The sequence below is a fragment of the Mirounga angustirostris genome, unplaced genomic scaffold (assembly GCF_029215605.1).
Source record: "Mirounga angustirostris isolate CCGP_5_RB_7025 unplaced genomic scaffold, mMirAng1.0.hap1 SCAF_9, whole genome shotgun sequence".
Classification (NCBI taxonomy): domain Eukaryota; kingdom Metazoa; phylum Chordata; class Mammalia; order Carnivora; family Phocidae; genus Mirounga; species Mirounga angustirostris.
The window spans coordinates 32,823,593-32,840,397 of record NW_026991717.1 but is presented as its reverse complement, the minus strand read 5'-3'; the positions used below and the strand labels follow the sequence as shown (position 1 = coordinate 32,840,397).

At 57.9% G+C, this 16,805-nt stretch overlaps 1 protein-coding gene across 5 annotated transcripts; it reads left to right on the top strand.

The window, feature by feature from the left end:
- Window positions 1-421: 421 nt before the first annotated feature.
- Window positions 422-16,398, top strand: ISLR2 (immunoglobulin superfamily containing leucine rich repeat 2). 5 transcript variants are annotated; one of them, XM_045899718.3, is made up of 4 exons: window positions 422-1,096; window positions 8,086-8,243; window positions 11,142-11,252; window positions 12,630-16,398. In XM_045899718.3, exon 4 carries the CDS (start codon window positions 12,638-12,640, stop codon window positions 14,876-14,878), a length of 2,241 nt encoding a protein of 746 aa, XP_045755674.1. In that variant the 5' UTR covers window positions 422-1,096; window positions 8,086-8,243; window positions 11,142-11,252; window positions 12,630-12,637; the 3' UTR covers window positions 14,879-16,398. The 5 variants fall into 5 exon arrangements, with proteins under 5 accessions (XP_045755674.1, XP_064426230.1, XP_064426231.1 ...); XM_054513437.2 differs by lacking the exon at window positions 422-1,096 and adding an exon at window positions 8,574-8,635 and having other exon boundaries at window positions 8,103-8,243; XM_064570159.1 differs by lacking the exon at window positions 422-1,096 and adding an exon at window positions 8,560-8,635 and having other exon boundaries at window positions 8,119-8,243.
- The last annotated feature ends 407 nt before the right edge of the window (window positions 16,399-16,805 follow it).

The following is a 16,805-nucleotide window of genomic DNA, read 5'->3' as shown; positions in this document are numbered from 1 at the left end:
GTCATGACCCTCCTCCAGTGTAATTTGAATACCACAGATACCCTGTAGATTCCTTAGGATTCTCTACATACAAAATCGTGTCATCTGCAAATAGAGATCATTTTACTTCTTCCTTACACACATGTACTATATATCTGTTTATGTACTGTGGTCCTTTGGAGGGTCAGAAACCATCGAAATATCTATGGTTGTTAGTGGGACCCCTTGAACCTATTTTCATCCTCTATGGGGTAATATTGTCTCTGATGAGAATGCATGACTTTAGGTAAGGCCCCATCCCCAGTTACAATGCAAGTAAGAAGAGTCCTTGGGGGCTATTAACCCCTCCACGTGGCTTAGTTCCTGGGTGGGAATGAGGTGGGAAGGGGCTGCAGGGAGCCCCTGCAGGGTAGGGGTAGGGAACAGGAGCAGAAGTCTGTAAGGACACACTTGCCTGGAGCCTTGGTCCTGGGCTGAGCCTGGTGGCTGAGGCTGGGGCTTGGGGAGAGATGGAGACAGGGCCATCATTTAATTTTGTATCCAAATCCAGGTGTCAGCTCCAGACCCTTCAGATTTGATTAAAGCAGATGACTGAAGTGACTCTTTTGAGAGAAGGGTCTAGAATTTCAACTGAGACACCCCTTCTCAAAAACAAAACAAAACAAAAAACCAGAAAGTTTGGAAGTCTCTACCCACCCTGACAAAACACATTTGCTGACAGTGGAGGGAAAATTCCTTCATTCTTGGCTCAAGGAACTTCCTTAAACTCAGCCCTGAGGAATTCTTTAAAGACCAGCTGCCTGGAATGTGCTAAAGTCAGTTTATAAATATAAATATCACAAACTTGATAGCCAAGCAGATTACAAAAGCTAGCTAGCTAACCTCAGAAATTTTCCACAAAGCTAGCCAGCCAAACAAGTGTGAGAGGACATAATGGTGAAATCCAGTGTCACCTGTCTGATTGTCTGAAACTGTTGACCAGATTGAGTGCAGAGGGCCTAGGTATCGAATTTTCCTGGCAGACTCTCTCCTGGAGTTCAATAGCTATACAGGCCTGGCTGAAACCAGAGCCGACTGATTCTACAATCAGATGAGCCAAGGAGGAGGCAGAGGGCAGGTGAGGCTGGGCCCGTGGTGGGGTCCTTGTTGAATCTGCTTGCAAGTGGGGAAGGGTGCTGGGTGGTTAGGACACAGGCTTTGGAGAGACCTGATTCATAATCCTATGTGACCTTGGACAAGCTACTTAGCCTCTGTGGTCTCATATGCAAATTGAGGGTGATAATACATACTTCAGAAATGATGAGGACTAATGAGATAACATACAAAAAGCACTAAATTTTGTGAATTGGCAACACTGAATGAAAAATAAGTCTATACCTCCAGTACTCTAGAGAAGGCACTGTGCTGACCCCCAGAAAGCCCTATGGGCTTCTTCCCTTCATTGCCCTCTCCTCCCCCTCCTCCTCCCTTCCTCCTTCCCTCCCCTCTCTTTTTCTCCTCCCTCTCCTCCTTTCTTTCCCCTCCATTGCCCTCCCTCTCCCTCTTCCTTCCTTTTCCTCTCCTCCCTCCCTCCTCCCTTCCCTCTCCCCTAACCTCCCCATCCCCTCTTTTTTTTTTTTTAAAGATTTTATTTATTCATTTGACAGAGAGAGAGCAAGCCAGAGTGAGCACACAAGCAAGGGGAAGCAGCAGAGGCAGAGGGAGAAGCAGGCTTCCTGCTGAGCAGGGAGCCCGACACAGGGCTCCATCTCAGGTCCCTGGAATCATGACCTGAGCCAGACAGACGCTTAACCGACTGAGCCACCCAGGCATCCCAACCAATCCCCTCTCTTTCACTTCCCCCCTTTCTCCGCCTTTCTCCCTCTCCTGATTCCAGCCCATTTAATATCTGAGAGATCCTATCCCCAACTACTTCTCTCGGTACTTCTGTCCCCACCTCGCCAAGCCTCAACTGTCTCCTCTACCCCTACAACAGTGATGACAGTGAGGTCACCCTGCAGGCTGGAGGCTGGAGGGATTTACTGCTGTCCCTTCCCTGCCCAGCCCCCACCTGGCTACCAGACACAGCCATCTGCAGGAAGGTCGCTTTTGCAGCTCCAGCAGAGATGTGGGTTGGACGGAAGAGGTCCTGGGAGAAGCAAATAAATACATCAAGTTTCCAGCTGGGGCTGGAGATAAGGGCTCAGGGAGATGGGGCTGAGGCATTCACTGGCTCACACGCAGGGAAAACCTATTTGGAGCAATTCAAAAAGGCCGCTGCAGAGAACTAGGGGAGGGGGCTGTCCCTCCTGGGAGGTCGCTGCGCTGGAAGGCTGCTTCCTCCTTTTAGGTTTGGTAGGGACAGGCCTGAGAGCAAGAATGTGACTGATCTAAGCTCCTGTCCCAGCTGAGACAGGCAGGTGGAGAGGGATGTCTAGCCCCATGGCACAGGAAGGGAAACTGAGGCAAAGAAGGGCAAGAGACTTTCCCAAAGTCTCACAGAAAGTCAATGGAAAAGCAGGGCCAGCCCCCTACTCCCTGGCCTCGTGCTCTGGATCCCCTTATACTGAATTGTACCTGGCTGTCCCCAAGACATGGCCATTAGAATTGGCCTCATCTGGGTGCAGAAGTGGATGTGCCAAGACCCACCAGAGGGAGGGCTGTCCTTCCTCCAAATCTCTGCCCCAGCCAGCTGCCTGGCAGGAGGTGTTCTCTCTCTCTGGGACATGCTGTTAGTAATTGGGACATGCTTCATTTGAGGGCATAGCCTCAGTCTTTCCCAGGCTTGGTAGGGCTCTGCTTCTGGTGCCCAAGAGCACTGGAGCGGGGTACAGGAGACCTGAGTGGGGGCACATTTCCCACCCAGAAACAGCCGTCAGAGAGGCCACCTCTGCTTGAGAGTCTCAAGGTCCTCTTAACCAGTGCTGGCCACCAAGCTCGGCCTGTCCTTGACCAGATTACCCTGGGAGGGCATCTCAGAGAAACTGCATGCTGCTGGGACTCCCCTCTTGGCGTGTCTTCCTTCCAATAAAGTGAAGGGGTAGGGATAAGGGGACCTGCACCCAGGCCCCAAGCTCTGGTGCCCTGTGACGCTGGCCAGCTCCCTGTCTGTCCTCCCTCTGAGGCAGGTGCAGGCCCACAGACCCAGTCTTGGCCCCAGGTGACCCGCTGGAGCAGATGGAGCCTGTCCTGGGATGCCAGAAGCCCCAAGGTTCACACACCTGAGGAGACCTGAACATGCTGGGTGGGGGAGGGCAGAGACGGACGGCATCCGCCTGGGTCACAGCTGCCCCCATGCCAAGCATAGCACCTGGCAACATGGGGGAGGCTTGATTCTGGTTTGTGGAATGAAGGACATAGCAGACCCATTTCTGCATGCCCATCCCTTGGCTTCTGTGGGCTTGGCTTCTGATAGCTCACATCTGTGGCTTTCTTCCTAGGCCTGCCCTTCGGCTGCTGGAGCTGACTGCCCACAGGCACAGAGAGGGGGAAGTGCCTGGCATTTCCAACCCCGGGAGCAGCCCCTAGCCAATGTCTGACTGCTGTGCATCTCTGGAGGCCGAACTTTCCTGCCTAAATCAGTACAAACTCTGAGGTGTGATTTATGCCTAGAACTCCCCGGGATCAGGCCTAGGCTGAGACTTCCTGAAATCACGCTGCCTTGGCTTCTTCCTCTTCTTCTCCTACTTCCCTTCTCGAACCCTGCCGGTTTCTGCTAAGAAATTTCCTCAATCACGGCTTGTGCATGAATCCTTGTCACAGCTCTGCTTCTAGGAAACCTTTTCCAAAAACAAAGGAAGAGCCTGTTGACAGTGAGAGACTAGATACCCCGGAGGAAATTTAGTTTATGCTGTGCTGCCAAGTGCCCCATCCTGCGCTGTTCTGGCTTTGATGGGGACAGTGGATGAGAAGGCTCCGGGTGACCCTCCAGGAGCTTTCAGCCTGGAGCATGAAGGAGGAGGAGCCCCCCACGCCCCTGAGCCCTGCCCCTGTGGTCTCTGACAGGGACCACATGGGGAGCTCAGGAGGGTCTCAGAATACACGTTTACTGTGACCTCTCTCCCCTGATGGCACCAGGCGATGGAGAATGGAGGGTCGCAGAGCAGAGAGGAGTGGCCAGAACTGAAGAAGAGTCGTGTCTTGCTTCTGCATGCCCCCACCGGTCAGGGAGCCCCTGGCAGCCTTGGCATTTCTTCCTGGGCCTACACACCAGGCTCCTGAAATATGCAGTGATCAGACTTAATTTCTAATGATGTCTCTCACACACACACACACACACACACACACACCCTGAATCCTACTATGTGAAGGGCCTTCAAGATGTGTTTTGTAGCCAGAGGACTCCCCCTGCCCTCAGAGTAATGCAGAGCAGTTTTGGGGGGCAGGGGGCGGTTAGCTCCTGGCTCAGGTATGCTGATGATCTTGAAAGATGAGGCAGGTGCAGTGCAGTGGGAGGGAAAATAAAGAAGCTGTCCAGGGACATGAGGAAGAAGGCAAGCAATGGTTCCCAGACTTTCCAAAGACTTCCTCCTGCAGGAAGCCTGGGCACAGGCCCCCTAGATGCTCCAACTCAACCTGCAAACTGGCTCCTTCTAAACCCACAGCACCCCAGAGCCAGGGTCTCAGAGATCAGCAGCACTGGAAGGGCCTCCGAGCTCACCCAGCCCACCCTCCTACCTTCGCAAGCATGGAGACCTAGAAGGAGAGAGGACAGGAGTCGCTTAAGGTCACACAAGGAGTTCTTAAACCTGGCAGCTTTGCGCTCCTCCACATTCCCCAGAAGACCTGGGGACAGTTCTTCCTCCTGTCTTCCACCTCGACAGCAAAGTGCCTCTCTTCCCTGCCATGGGACCCGGCGACGTGCTCAGGATTGGAAGTCATGTAGGAACATCTTTGAGTTCATAAACATCTCCTGTTCATAAATATCCAACTGAAGACTCAAGCTTCCTCGGCTCCCAAAATAGCTTTGGATCCCAGCACAGGCATTTCCAAGAACAAATTTTTATCATTTCAAGAATTCTGTGAAAGCAGAGAATTCTCTAGCTTGTATGGATACCTACCCCAGAGAGCTCCCTAATCCTGGCCACACACTGCGCCCGGATCCTAGTCACAGATGGTGGACATAGACTGGTCTAATCTCCAGATAAGGCGTCTCATGTGGTTTACTGTCTAATATGGTGTCTAGTATGGTTGATTATAATTATGGTCAGTTTGATTTCAGTTCATTTTGACACAATAGTAGATTACTCTGATCATACCACCACTTTTCTTTAAAGGGGATTTCTTGCCTGTCGATAATCTTGGCATCAACTCTTCAACATCCACTTCAGGGCTAGATAATTACTCTCAGCCAACCAATTCGATCCCCTTTACCACTGACTGGCTCAGAGATGAGAAGTCCTAAGCCAGTAGGTGCCGATAAGACCCAAGGAGAGGCTGCGGTTTCTAGAAAGAGAATCCAAGTCTCTCTGTTCCACTATAAGTCCGTCACCTCAGCTGCTGCTCGAGCTCTCCAGTGACATCAAGGGACACGAGTCTCAGGCAGAATCTCCGTTAGGGATGGTAGAGGAGAGAGACAGAATCTAGGACTGCTGATGTCACTGGGCCACTGAAGCAACCAGCCCTGAAGCCAGCCCTGTTTCCTTTCCTCCCTGCGAGGAAACACGTCAAGATGGGAATTTTGTTGTCTGCGGAAGGAAAGCCTCCTTTACCCTGCTTCACCCTACTGTGCAGGCGGCCCGACGCCCCCCTCTGGAGATCCAGTCTTGCCTGGGCCGGGGAGAACAGCTAAGCATGTTGCCCCTCCCAGGCAGGAGTGTTGCCTGTTCCAGGCAGGAGTTCCCCAGCTTCAGCGAGACAAGCACAGACCCAGATAATTACATGAGATGCCACTGGAAGAGCTGTCGTTAATTTTGATGGCAATAAAGGGCCTTGCCAGCACGTTAAGCTAATTTCATGAAAGCACTAGGAGGAAGGTTGTGGACTGAATCCCAGATTATTAATAATGTCGAGCTTCATTTGAACCGCTCAGGAAATTCCTCCCGTTGCCTCCAGCAAACTGCCACAGGTTGCTACTTTCCTCTGAAATCAACAGTCTTCCCATATGCAAATGTGGATTTTTTGTTGTTGCTGTTTTTCCCTGGAAAATAATTAAAGTCACAGAGCCCAATAAATACTCAAACAGATTGTGGTTTTAATTAAAAACCTTCCACCAGGGCTGCAGCTGCAGGTCTCTCTTTCCAAACAGGCACACTGATGACAGCTACAAGCATGAGAATTTGAGCTTCAGTATCTGCGACTAGAGATCTTTACCAGTCGTAATAGTAATTCCGATTGCTGCCTACGCCATAAGGAGTGAGGTGGGGAGGGAGTAAGGAGAGACGTATTGGGGCAGGGCCAAGGTCCTTCTCCCTGTGGGGGAGGCAGGACACAACCATGTGGGCCTTGTAGCAGAACATCTCATCATACCTGTACCCAACTCTGGAAGGCAGTAATAATGGCTAATACTGGCTATTGTTGAAAAAAACAAATAACTAATTTCTGAGCACTAAGTGCTAGGTACTAGGTGCTTTGCATGCATTGACTCGTTTAATCCTCACAGCAACCTAATAAAATAGATATTCTATTTATGCCCTTTTTCCCCCTGAGGCACAGAGATGTTAAGTAACTTGGCCAAGGTCACACAGCTAGTACCTGGCAGAGGCTGATGATAAAACCTTTCCTCCTAACCACTCCATTGAGTGTGTATGAGGGGGAAGGAGAGATGGAAGGTGGAAGGGGTTATCATAAACAGGGACTGGTTTCCCAGAAGGGTGAGCTTTCTGCTGGAAATTGGAAAAAGAAAGCAGCTTCTTGGGGAGAGAGGTAGGAACACAGTGTGAAGGTGTGTCGGGAGGCAGGGGGACAGACTGCAGAGCTTCAAGGTGGGAGCGGGAGTGTTTTGGAGATCCTGCTGGAGTGCAGCTGCGGGAATTACCTCCCGAGCAGGCTGCGATGCAGCGAGTATTTGATGCCCATCTGGGCCCTGGCTTTCTGACTTTCCGAAGCCTTCCCCCATCCCTTAAGTCACCCGCGTGCCAGTTGCAACTGAATCGTTCGCACAAAGTTACGTGTCCTGAACTTTTCATTAAACATTACTTCCGATCTCGCAGGGTTGTTTTTTTGTTTTTGTTTTTGGGTTTTTTTGCCCCTCTTAGAGCCAACAGATTTTCTTTTTCAGATCTCGGACATTTTAGGTCCCTGACAAAGTCATAAGACTTAAGGACTGTGTTCTAGAACCCTCCTAGAGGACTCAAAGAGAAAGCGCTCACCCCGCCCGGGGTGGGTGCGGGGTGTTGGTAAGGAAGGCATACAGGAAGGTTTCCTCCCTGGAGAACTAAGCCCATTGGATCGCGCCAGGGACTATTCGTTCAACGGGGATTCAGAGGGTGACTATTGTGCCCTGGGTGCAGGGAACACAATGGGGTGCGAAGCGGGGGCTGTGCCTGTGTTGGGCAGGGGAGAGGAGGTTGCACATTCGGGGGACGGAGACTGCGTGGGCATGAGAAGGAAAGCTTCGGTACCTAGGTAAGCGTCCCCCTCTCGGGAACATTGCGCCGCTGGACCGCAGAGCCGCGGACAGCGCACGGCTTGGTGCGGGGCTCCAGCCTCCCGCAGCCATTGCCCCAGCCTCTGCGCCCGGCAAGCGGTGTCCAGCAGGGGGCGCTCACGAACCAGGCCTGGGACCGAGACCTTGCGTCCTCACAGCCGCGGAAACGACTGCGGGGGGGGGGTCCACTGGGTTTCAACCCGCCCCACCTTCCGGACCGTCGGGGTCCGAGAAGTCGAAGTTAGAAGTCAATCAGCAATAATCTGCCCGGAGCCACAGCCCTCGGCTCCTGCGTCTGTCTAGGGTCTGGACGCCAGCCTGGTCAAAAACCTGAGCCCGGATTCTACAGATTCCGATTCTGGGACCCCCCCAACTCTGGCGGCTTAGAACCTTGAATCCCTTTCTCCCCTCACCTACTTCCACGCACCTGATTAGATGCCTGTTTCTTTAACGATCAAAGACGTGGGCGGCGGCGGGGGTGGTGTGTTCGCTCTCGGTTCCCCAGCCCCTCAGTAACTGTACCATTATTAACATTATAGACATCAGACCTGCTCCTGCGCGCCCTGGCGGCGCCGGGCGAAACGTGCTGTGCTCTCCTAGCTGAGCCCGGAAGCTGATCCGGAGTCGTGGCTCCCACCCCAGGCCTGGGCGGACTCTGCCAGGGCAGGCACCGGGCGCTCCGGGGTCGAAGGCGGGGGTAAGGGTTGTCTTTCCCCCGGGGCAGGCTCGGGGAACAAAAGCGCTTGCTGGAGAGTGGGCGGGAGTCGCAGGGGCCCCCGGGAGTCCGAGCCCTCGCCTGGGTAGCCACCACATCCTTAGCCGCCCTCCTAGCCCCCGGAGCCCTGTCTCCCTGCCGAACTCCCCTGGCTTCTGCATCCTTGACAAAGTGAGCCAAGGAAAAGGGGTCTTACTTGGCCCCAGAGGTTCCCGGGACGCTGGCGGGGCGGGTCCCTGCGGGCCTGGGAAGATCTCGGCGGAGAATGAGCGAGCCCATTCTCCCTTCTAATCCCCAGCCTCTGTCTTCTAGTCCCTCGCCCGCTTGTCTACCTGTCCGCCTCCACGACGAAGGCAAAAGAACCAGAAAAAAAGGTGAAAACTGGGTGGAGGGTCCACAAGCTGTGCGCCTCCCTGGCCGAGCTTCGGTCCCCGCCTCTATGGCCGGCGCCCCTCCCCCGCGCCCAGGGAAGTCTCCGGGACCTGACTGTCCATTCTCGCTATTGGGCCCTCGCCTCCCGGACCCCTCTTCCAGGACCGAGGCGCGCGGAACCGCCCCCCTCGGCGTTCCCAATACGCCCCCCCTTGCTTCACGGACAAAGCAGACCGGGCGGTGGCGCCACTCCCTGGCCCAGCCGCAGGGACTCATTCCCAGAGCTAGGGGACCGCTCGCGCTGTCCCACTGCATAGTCAAGGCACTCTCACCCTTCCACCCTCCTTGAAGACACCATCCCTCTCAGGGCACCCCTGTGCCCTCCCCCTACGTCGTCTGGGGGGACCACAGGCCCAGGCAGGTGGAGTGAAGTTCTGGTCCGAATGAGAGGTGCTGGTCTCAGCCCGCTGGGCCACCTGCAGCGACCGCAGGAGTAGGACAGAGGGAAGGATGCGGAGTGTGCGTGCGCGGGTGGGTTCATATTTAATTTACAAAGGATCCTCGGAAAGCCTGGTCGTAGTCTAGCTGCCGTGCTCTGCGCCTGTCTCTCTTCCCCATCTCCCCAGCTCATTAAAATGCTCAACACTCAAATCGGGAGATTGATCTCCTCTGAGTTCCCAAACCCGGGCCATCGACCCACCGCCAGAGAATCCCCCGGCCCGGGGTGAGGGCTTGGGGGCCGCACGTGCCCTGAGAGCTCAATGTCTACGGAAAGGACCGGGGAAGGTGGGGGGCTCTCCGGGACTCTCCCGGAGCCTGTATCCCCTTCCCGATGCTGGCCAGCAACTCTCTCTCCAGGGCTGCAATGGGCAGTGCAGGAGAGTTTTAGCCAAATGCCTCGACATTCCTGCGCCTCCACCTCCTCGTCGCTAAAAGAAATGTCGGGGTTTCGCCAGAGACAGGGAGCGGGAGTCGGGAACAGCGAGTCTTCGAATCTGCTCAGGCCGGCTGTTGTGTGAGGGTGTGAGACATGCTGGCGGTGGCGGGCCGCGGAGGCTTTGGGGGCTAAGTGTGTGGGGTTGACGGTGCGTTTGCTGGTGAGGCTGTGAAGACGTTGGGGAGGGAGGGACAGGGAGAGAGATGCTCGGGCCTTCAGTTCCCAGCCCACACTGGTCTGGAGGAGCAGACGTTTTGTAACCATCCCTTTGGGTGCTGTTGTCTGCCGCAGCCCCCGTGCCCCCTTCTCCCGTAGCTGGCAAGACCCGAGGGTGAGGCGGAGGCTGCCACTGCGCACGCACCGCACCTGGCGATGCGCACAGGTCGGCGTGTTGGGCCGTGGGCTTCAAGCGCCGGTTTAGCTACAAAAAAACGAGACTTTAAGAGTAGGGCTTAAGAGGCTGCGCAGGGGCGGCGGTGGGCTGGGGTGCAGACGTCGCTACCCCGCGCGCCCTGCGGGGTCGTGCGCTCTCTTCTTGGGGTTGGACCGGCGGGGCGGCAGGGGAGACCAGGGCTTGCATCTACCCAGATCCAAGCAAAAATAGCAGGGAGGGTGAGGCGCTCTGCTAACACTATCAATTATGCATCATGTTGAACGTGGCTTCGGGGAGGAGGCTGCTAGTGGGGAGGGGGTTGCGGGAAGGAAGGGTCCGCGCGAGCCCGGCTGCGCGAAGCTCAGCAGGTCCTACTTCAGGTCTGTCTGTGCACAGCCCGCATTTGCAAAAAGAGTTTAAAGGCAAAGACACGCCCCCCCTTCCTTCGTGGGCCTTGCCTTCCCCCAAATTCCTCAAAGATGGTTTGCCTCACGTGTTGCGGGGCGTAAAAGCGGCTTGCATTCAATTAGCAGCGAAGCTCCCCGGCCCTGGCGGGACCCGAGCGTGAGGGTGAGTGAGTGTGAATGTGTGTGCTGCGTGCGGGAGGGAGAGAATGGTGAGTGTCCCGGGTGAAAGGCACCAGTGTGCCTTTGAAAATGTGCGCGAACGTAGGGGGGCCTCAACACATTGACTCGGTTATTATTACATGATGATGGGTAATTCTAACATGTGAAGGTCGACTGTGTGGAGGGTGTGAAGGTCTCTGTGTGTGTGTCTGTACCAATATGTTTGAACGTGGCAGGCGGGGGGCGGGGGGAGCGGGGGCGGCGGTGTGATTAGGCATAGTGACAATGTCTTCAGATGTGTAAATGTAGGGGGACGTGGGGTATGGGTGTGCGTTGAGCTAGGAAGAGCCCAGACCGGGGGCGGTGGGTGTGGGGGGCGCCCCTTGAGACCAACGTGTCTCAGCCTCGGGGAGAGCCTCTACGGCTTTAACAAATGTGGATGATGCGGGAGGTGGGAGAGGCTGTGCGCGTCCCTGCCGCGCCGGGAGCGCGCCAGGACTCTCTTCAGTCTGCAGCCAGCCAGACGTGGGGGGAACAGACGCGAAAGGAAAAACTGACGCGGGACCTCAAGGCCAGGGAGGTCCCCATACTTACCTGTCTCTTTCCCTGCCCCACACCTGCCTTTTCCACAGCCAGCAACAGATGTGGAAAGCGCCCTTGGGCAGTATCCTGGCTCTGAGACCTCAAGTCTGCAGAAGGGGTTGCAGCCCGAGGGCAGTGCGCGGAGAGTCAGCGAGCAGCGGGTAAGCCGCGGGGACCGCCCCACAACCTCGACCCAGGTCCCACATGGGGTACCATAACCCGCTGGTGCTGTCGGGGGGAGACCACGGAGGGGTGGGGAGGGGTGGGGAGGGGCCCTCCCCCGGAAGCAAAGGCAGCGCGGGGAACCCGGGTTCCCAAAGACGGGCGTGTGGGAGGGGCTCTGCCCAACCAGCCAGCCGGGAGCCCTAGGTGGGAGCAGCGAGTCTGCATGTAAGCCCGTTTGTGTGGCTAGGGATAAGGTTTTATTGGGTGGGGGCGGGGGGGGGGCGGTGTGCTAAGGCATCGTGGAGCTGCCGAAAAGGGGCAGAATCCTGCACCATGACCTGCCGGTTGGGGACCCCTATACCCTCTGGGAGCCTCCTGGGATCTTCGGGGATGGGAGGGGAGATCTTTAGTGACATCCCCCTCGATGCTCCCGGCCCATGCATGGGGGAGGACCTCCTTCCTCAGACGGAAGTTGACACAGCGACCTTGGTTCTCCCTTCGAGGGAGTTGCAGCCCAGGGCAGGCTGCTTCGGGGTCTGAGGGAGGGGGGCCTGCAGGGTACTGCCCCGGGTCCCGCCTCCCGCCGCAAGTTCTCGGCATTGCCGATCCGCGGGGATTTCACTCTCGGTGGAGGGCTTTTGTGCATGCGCCAGCGCGCGCCTGTGTGCCTGTGTGCGGGTCGGTTCGTGTGAGGACTCGTGTCCTTGTGTCTGTCAGCTCGCACAATGAACAGGGGAGGGAGAACGCTGTACCGATGCTAGGTTCAGCTGGAAGAACAATGAGGTCTCCAGTGTGTCCATGTCTGGGTGTCTTTGTGTTTGTGTGCTAGGAAATGTGCTGTGAACCTCTAAACCCCTGCCGAAGTCGGCAGTTTGATGGCGGCGCCCAGCGTGTGTTTGTATTGTGTGACTGTATGGGCGCGTGTGCGAATGCTGTGCGTGGGACAAACAGTTCGAGGAAGGACAACAGGTCACGGACAAAAATACTTTGCCTGTGTATCCTTGTCACGGAGTTAAACGAAGGCTTAGAAACACACCTAGGTGTCAGGGCAGAGCCCAGAGCAGACAGATGAGCGGCCGAGCCGCTGGAGGGGCCCGTGCCAGATTGAAGGGTTAGGTGGGTGGGGAAAATCGAGGTACAAGTCCGCTAGAAAAGGAAGTCAGGGCCCCGAGAGAGGGCAAGCATTGAATCCTGAGACTTTTTTATTGAGCCCCACTCGTGTCCAAGAGAGACTCCTGGGCACAGAGGAGACGGTTCCTGGGGCCCTAGGGCCTGCCCTAGACGGGTTTGAGGAGGCAGAGCTGAATAGGGGGAGGGAAGCTGGGGCTCGTAAGTCACCTTTTCCCCTCTTTCCCCCCGGCTTCCATCCGCAGGATCCGCGATGGTGCCCTTGCGGGCTCTGTGGCTGGCCTGGGCTCTGCTAGGAGTGGCCCGAGCGTGCCCAGAGCCGTGCGCCTGCGTGGACAAGTACGCGCACCAGTTTGCCGACTGCGCGTACAAGGAGTTGCGCGAGGTGCCGGAAGGACTGCCGGCCAACGTGACCACGCTTAGTCTGTCGGCCAACAAGATCACCGTGCTGCGGCGTGGGGCCTTCGCCGACGTCACGCAGGTCACGTCGCTGTGGCTGGCGCACAATGAGGTGCGCACCGTGGAGCCGGGCGCCCTAGCGGTGCTGAGCCAGCTCAAGAACCTCGATCTGAGCCACAACCTCATATCCAGCTTTCCGTGGAGCGACCTTCGTAACCTGAGCGCGCTGCAGCTGCTCAAAATGAACCACAATCGTTTGGGCTCGCTGCCCCGGGACGCTCTCGGTGCGCTGCCCGACCTGCGCTCTCTGCGCATCAACAACAACCGCCTGCGCACGCTGGCTCCTGGCACCTTCGACGCATTAAGCGCGCTGTCCCATCTGCAACTCTATCACAACCCCTTCCACTGCGGTTGCAGCCTTGTGTGGCTGCAGGCCTGGGCCGCAAGCACCAGGGTCTCCTTACCGGAGCCCGACTCCATCGCGTGCGCCTCGCCGCCCGCGCTGCAGGGGGTGCCGGTGCACCGCCTGCCCGCCCTGTCCTGTGTACCGCCCAGCGTGCGTCTGAGTGCTGAGCCGCCGCCTGAGGCTCCGGGCAGCCCCTGGCCCGCCGGCCTGGCGCTCAGGCTACACTGCGTCGCCGAAGGACACCCCACACCCCGCCTGCAGTGGCGACTTCAGATCCCGGGCGGCACCATAGTCTTAGAGCCTCCCGTCCAGAGCGGGGAGGACAACGGGGATGGGGCGGAAGACGGGGAGGAGGAAGGAGATGGGGACGGGCCCACGCAGACGGAGGCCCCAACCCCGACTCCAGCACCCGCTTGGCCTGCGCCCCCAGCCAACCCGCGCTTCCTGGCCCTCACAAACGGTTCCCTGTTGGTGCCCCTCCTGAGTGCCAAGGAAGCAGGCGTCTACACCTGCCGTGCCCACAATGAGCTGGGCGCCAACTCCACGTCACTGCGCGTGGCAGTGGCGGCCGCTGGGCCCTCAAAGCACGCTCCTGGCGCTGGCGGAGACTCTGAAGGGCAGGCCCCCACTTTTGAGCGCAAGTCCACAGCCAAAGGCCGGGGCAACAGCGTTCTACCCTCCAAGCCCGAGGGCAAAATCAAAGGCCAAGGCCTGGCCCAGGTGAGCGCCCTCGGGGAGACGGAGGCGGGGCCGGAGGAGGAGGAGGCAGGTGAGGGAGAGGAAGCAGAAGACCAGGTCTCTGCGGATCCGGTGGAGGAGCAACGCTGTGGCCACGGGGACCCCTCGCGGTACGTGTCCAACCACGCCTTCAACCAGAGCGCCGAGCTCAAGCAGCACGTCTTTGAGCTGGGTGTCATCGCGCTGGACGTGGCGGAGCGCGAGGCTCGGGTGCAGCTGACGCCGCTGGCGGCGCGCTGGGGATCCGGGCCCGGCGGGGCGGCGAGGGCCGGGCGGCCCGGGCGGCGGCCGCTGCGCCTGCTCTATCTGTGCCCTGCGGGGGGTGGCGCGGCAGTGCAGTGGTCGCGCGTGGAGGAGGGCGTCAACGCCTATTGGTTCCGCGGCCTGCGGCCCGGCACTAACTACTCAGTGTGTCTGGCGCTGGCCGGCGAGGCCTGCCACGTGCAAGTGGTGTTTGCCACCAAGAAGGAATTGCCCTCGCTGCTGGTTATCGTGGCGGTGAGCGTGTTCCTCCTGGTGCTGGCCACCGTGCCCCTGCTGGGCGCCGCCTGCTGCCATCTTTTGGCCAAACACCCGGGTAAGCCTTATCGTCTTATACTGCGGCCACAGGCCCCCGACCCCATGGAGAAACGCATCGCCGCCGACTTCGACCCGCGTGCCTCCTACCTCGAGTCCGAGAAAAGCTACCCGGCAGGCGGCGAGGCAGACGTCGTGGAGCCAGAGGAGGCTCCCGGGGAGGGCCTCGACGAAGACGCGGAGCAGGGGGACCCAGGTGGGGACCTGCGGAGGGAGGAGAGTCTGGCGGCCTGCTCGCTGGCGGAGTCCCAGTCCAAGGCCAACCAAGAGGAGTTCGAGGCGGGCTCTGAGTACAGTGATCGGCTGCCCCTGGGCGCCGAAGCGGTCAACATCGCCCAGGAAATTAATGGCAATTACAGGCAGACGGCAGGCTGAACCCCCCGCCCGACTGGCCCGCCCATTCCCATCCCCCACCTTGGGTGCCTGGGAGCAGAAGCCTAGGGCTGGCAGGACATACGCCCACCCCCCCACCCGCAACCTTCACTTACTCCGCCCCTTTACCAGCCCCAACCTTCACTACTGGGGAATTCCAGAGGGGAGTGGGACGACTGCACCAGTCCCCGGCCACCCACTGTCGTCATTTTTTTTGTGGGCTCAATTCCCCTCCACGGCAAGCACAGTTACTCGCTCTTCTCTCTCCCTATAATACACCACCCGCTGACCGTGAAGCGAAATCCACGCCTCTCCATTCCCACCGTAATTGTTATTTGCGAAATCTGCTCTGCAACCTGCCCCACCGTGGGCTCTGGAACCAGAGGAAACGGAGAAGACGTTGGAAATATCTGGTGGCAACGCTGTGGCCCGGGGTCAGCCCGGGACCCGCAGCAGCTGTCCCTTGCGTGGAGCGCTGTAGGGTCCCGCCTGGACCCCTACTCCGTCCTTTCTGGGGTGCACGTCCCAGAAGCCAGGACTCGGTGGCAACTCCCTAGTTTCAGTTTCAAAGCCCCCTTCCGAGTGGAAAACAAACCCTTCTGTCCCCCCACCCCCAATCCGCTTCTGATCAGGTGGAGCCAAGCCCGGTGTCTGGGGCGCCTTTCAGCTCCGCGCTCCGATTTTCATATTTTCGTGGGGTTTTTTGGCGTTTTTTGGTTTTGTTTTGTTTTTTCTTTTTCAAAGACAGCGACACTCCGAGTCTGGTTCTAACACCTCCTTCCAGGCTCTGGGAAAATTGGATGTGTGTGAGGGGGTGGGGCGGGGAATGCGTTTTCTCTCTCCCTCTCTCCTAACTTAAAGCGCCGCGGAACCGCGCTCCCTTTTGACGCGGAGAGCGTGGCCTTGGTCCTGGGTGAATTTCGCTGTGGGTGACTTGGGGTTTCCGGAGTTCGAAGCAATCCACAGCTCCGCTTCCGCTGCTGCAAGTGGCCCAGACCTGAGTTCGAGGTGCGCGCGGGGGGGGGGGGGGGAGGGCAAAGGAAGCCAACCAGGGTCTCCCCCGGCCGGGTCTCGCGTAAGGGCTTGCGCCCTGGTTCGCACAAAGCCTGCGCGTGCCGGTGCCGCGGGATCCGGATGGAGAAAAGCCCCTCGGTCCTCGCGTCTCCCCGCCCCGCCCCTCCCTCCACGAGAACAGTATTTGCCTGGCGTGTAGTCCTAGACGAGCGTGCTCTGTAGGAGAAGTCTGTGTTCTGTAAAGTGTGACCGTGTTGGGGGGGGGGCGGGCGGGGAGGGAGGGGGCGGGAGGGTGGACGCGGCGCGGCGACTGGGGCGGGGGATTTTTTTCATTTTTGAAAGTAAACGTCGGGATGGGGTGGGGGGCTTCGGGCGTCGGGACCTGCCAGTCCGAGAAGCGCAGCACAAGCGCGGCCCGGGGCGGAGTAGCCCCCCCTCCTCGGAGCCCGCGCCCTTTTCTAAAGGCGTCTGTATGTAAACAGTCAATAAAACAATCGATTTGAACTGGGCTCGGTGACTCTTTGTCGGGGCACAGAGGAAGGAAGCCTGGGGGATGCTGGGGGAAACCGCAGAAGGAAGGAGCCCCCAGGATCCTCCCATTGGGATCCTTTGTGTGATTTCCTGTTGGTTTGACTGTCCTGTGATTTTGCCAGGTGTTTACACCCGGCGCCTGCTCTTTCTTGGCGCCTCCAACTCCGGGACGCAGGGGGCGAAACCACGTGGGATTGGGGAGGCTGGAAATGAGTGTGGAAGGCTTGCAGGGAGGGTGGGGTGGGTCTCTGCAGACTGAACGCGGAGAGCTCCGGGGTGTGTGCGTGAGTGTGTTGCGTAGGTGCCATATCCTCCGTGGGTTGATACAGCCGCTATGATGGGGTGTGGCTGTGTGTGTGTGGATTGCCTCGTTTCTGTTTCACCT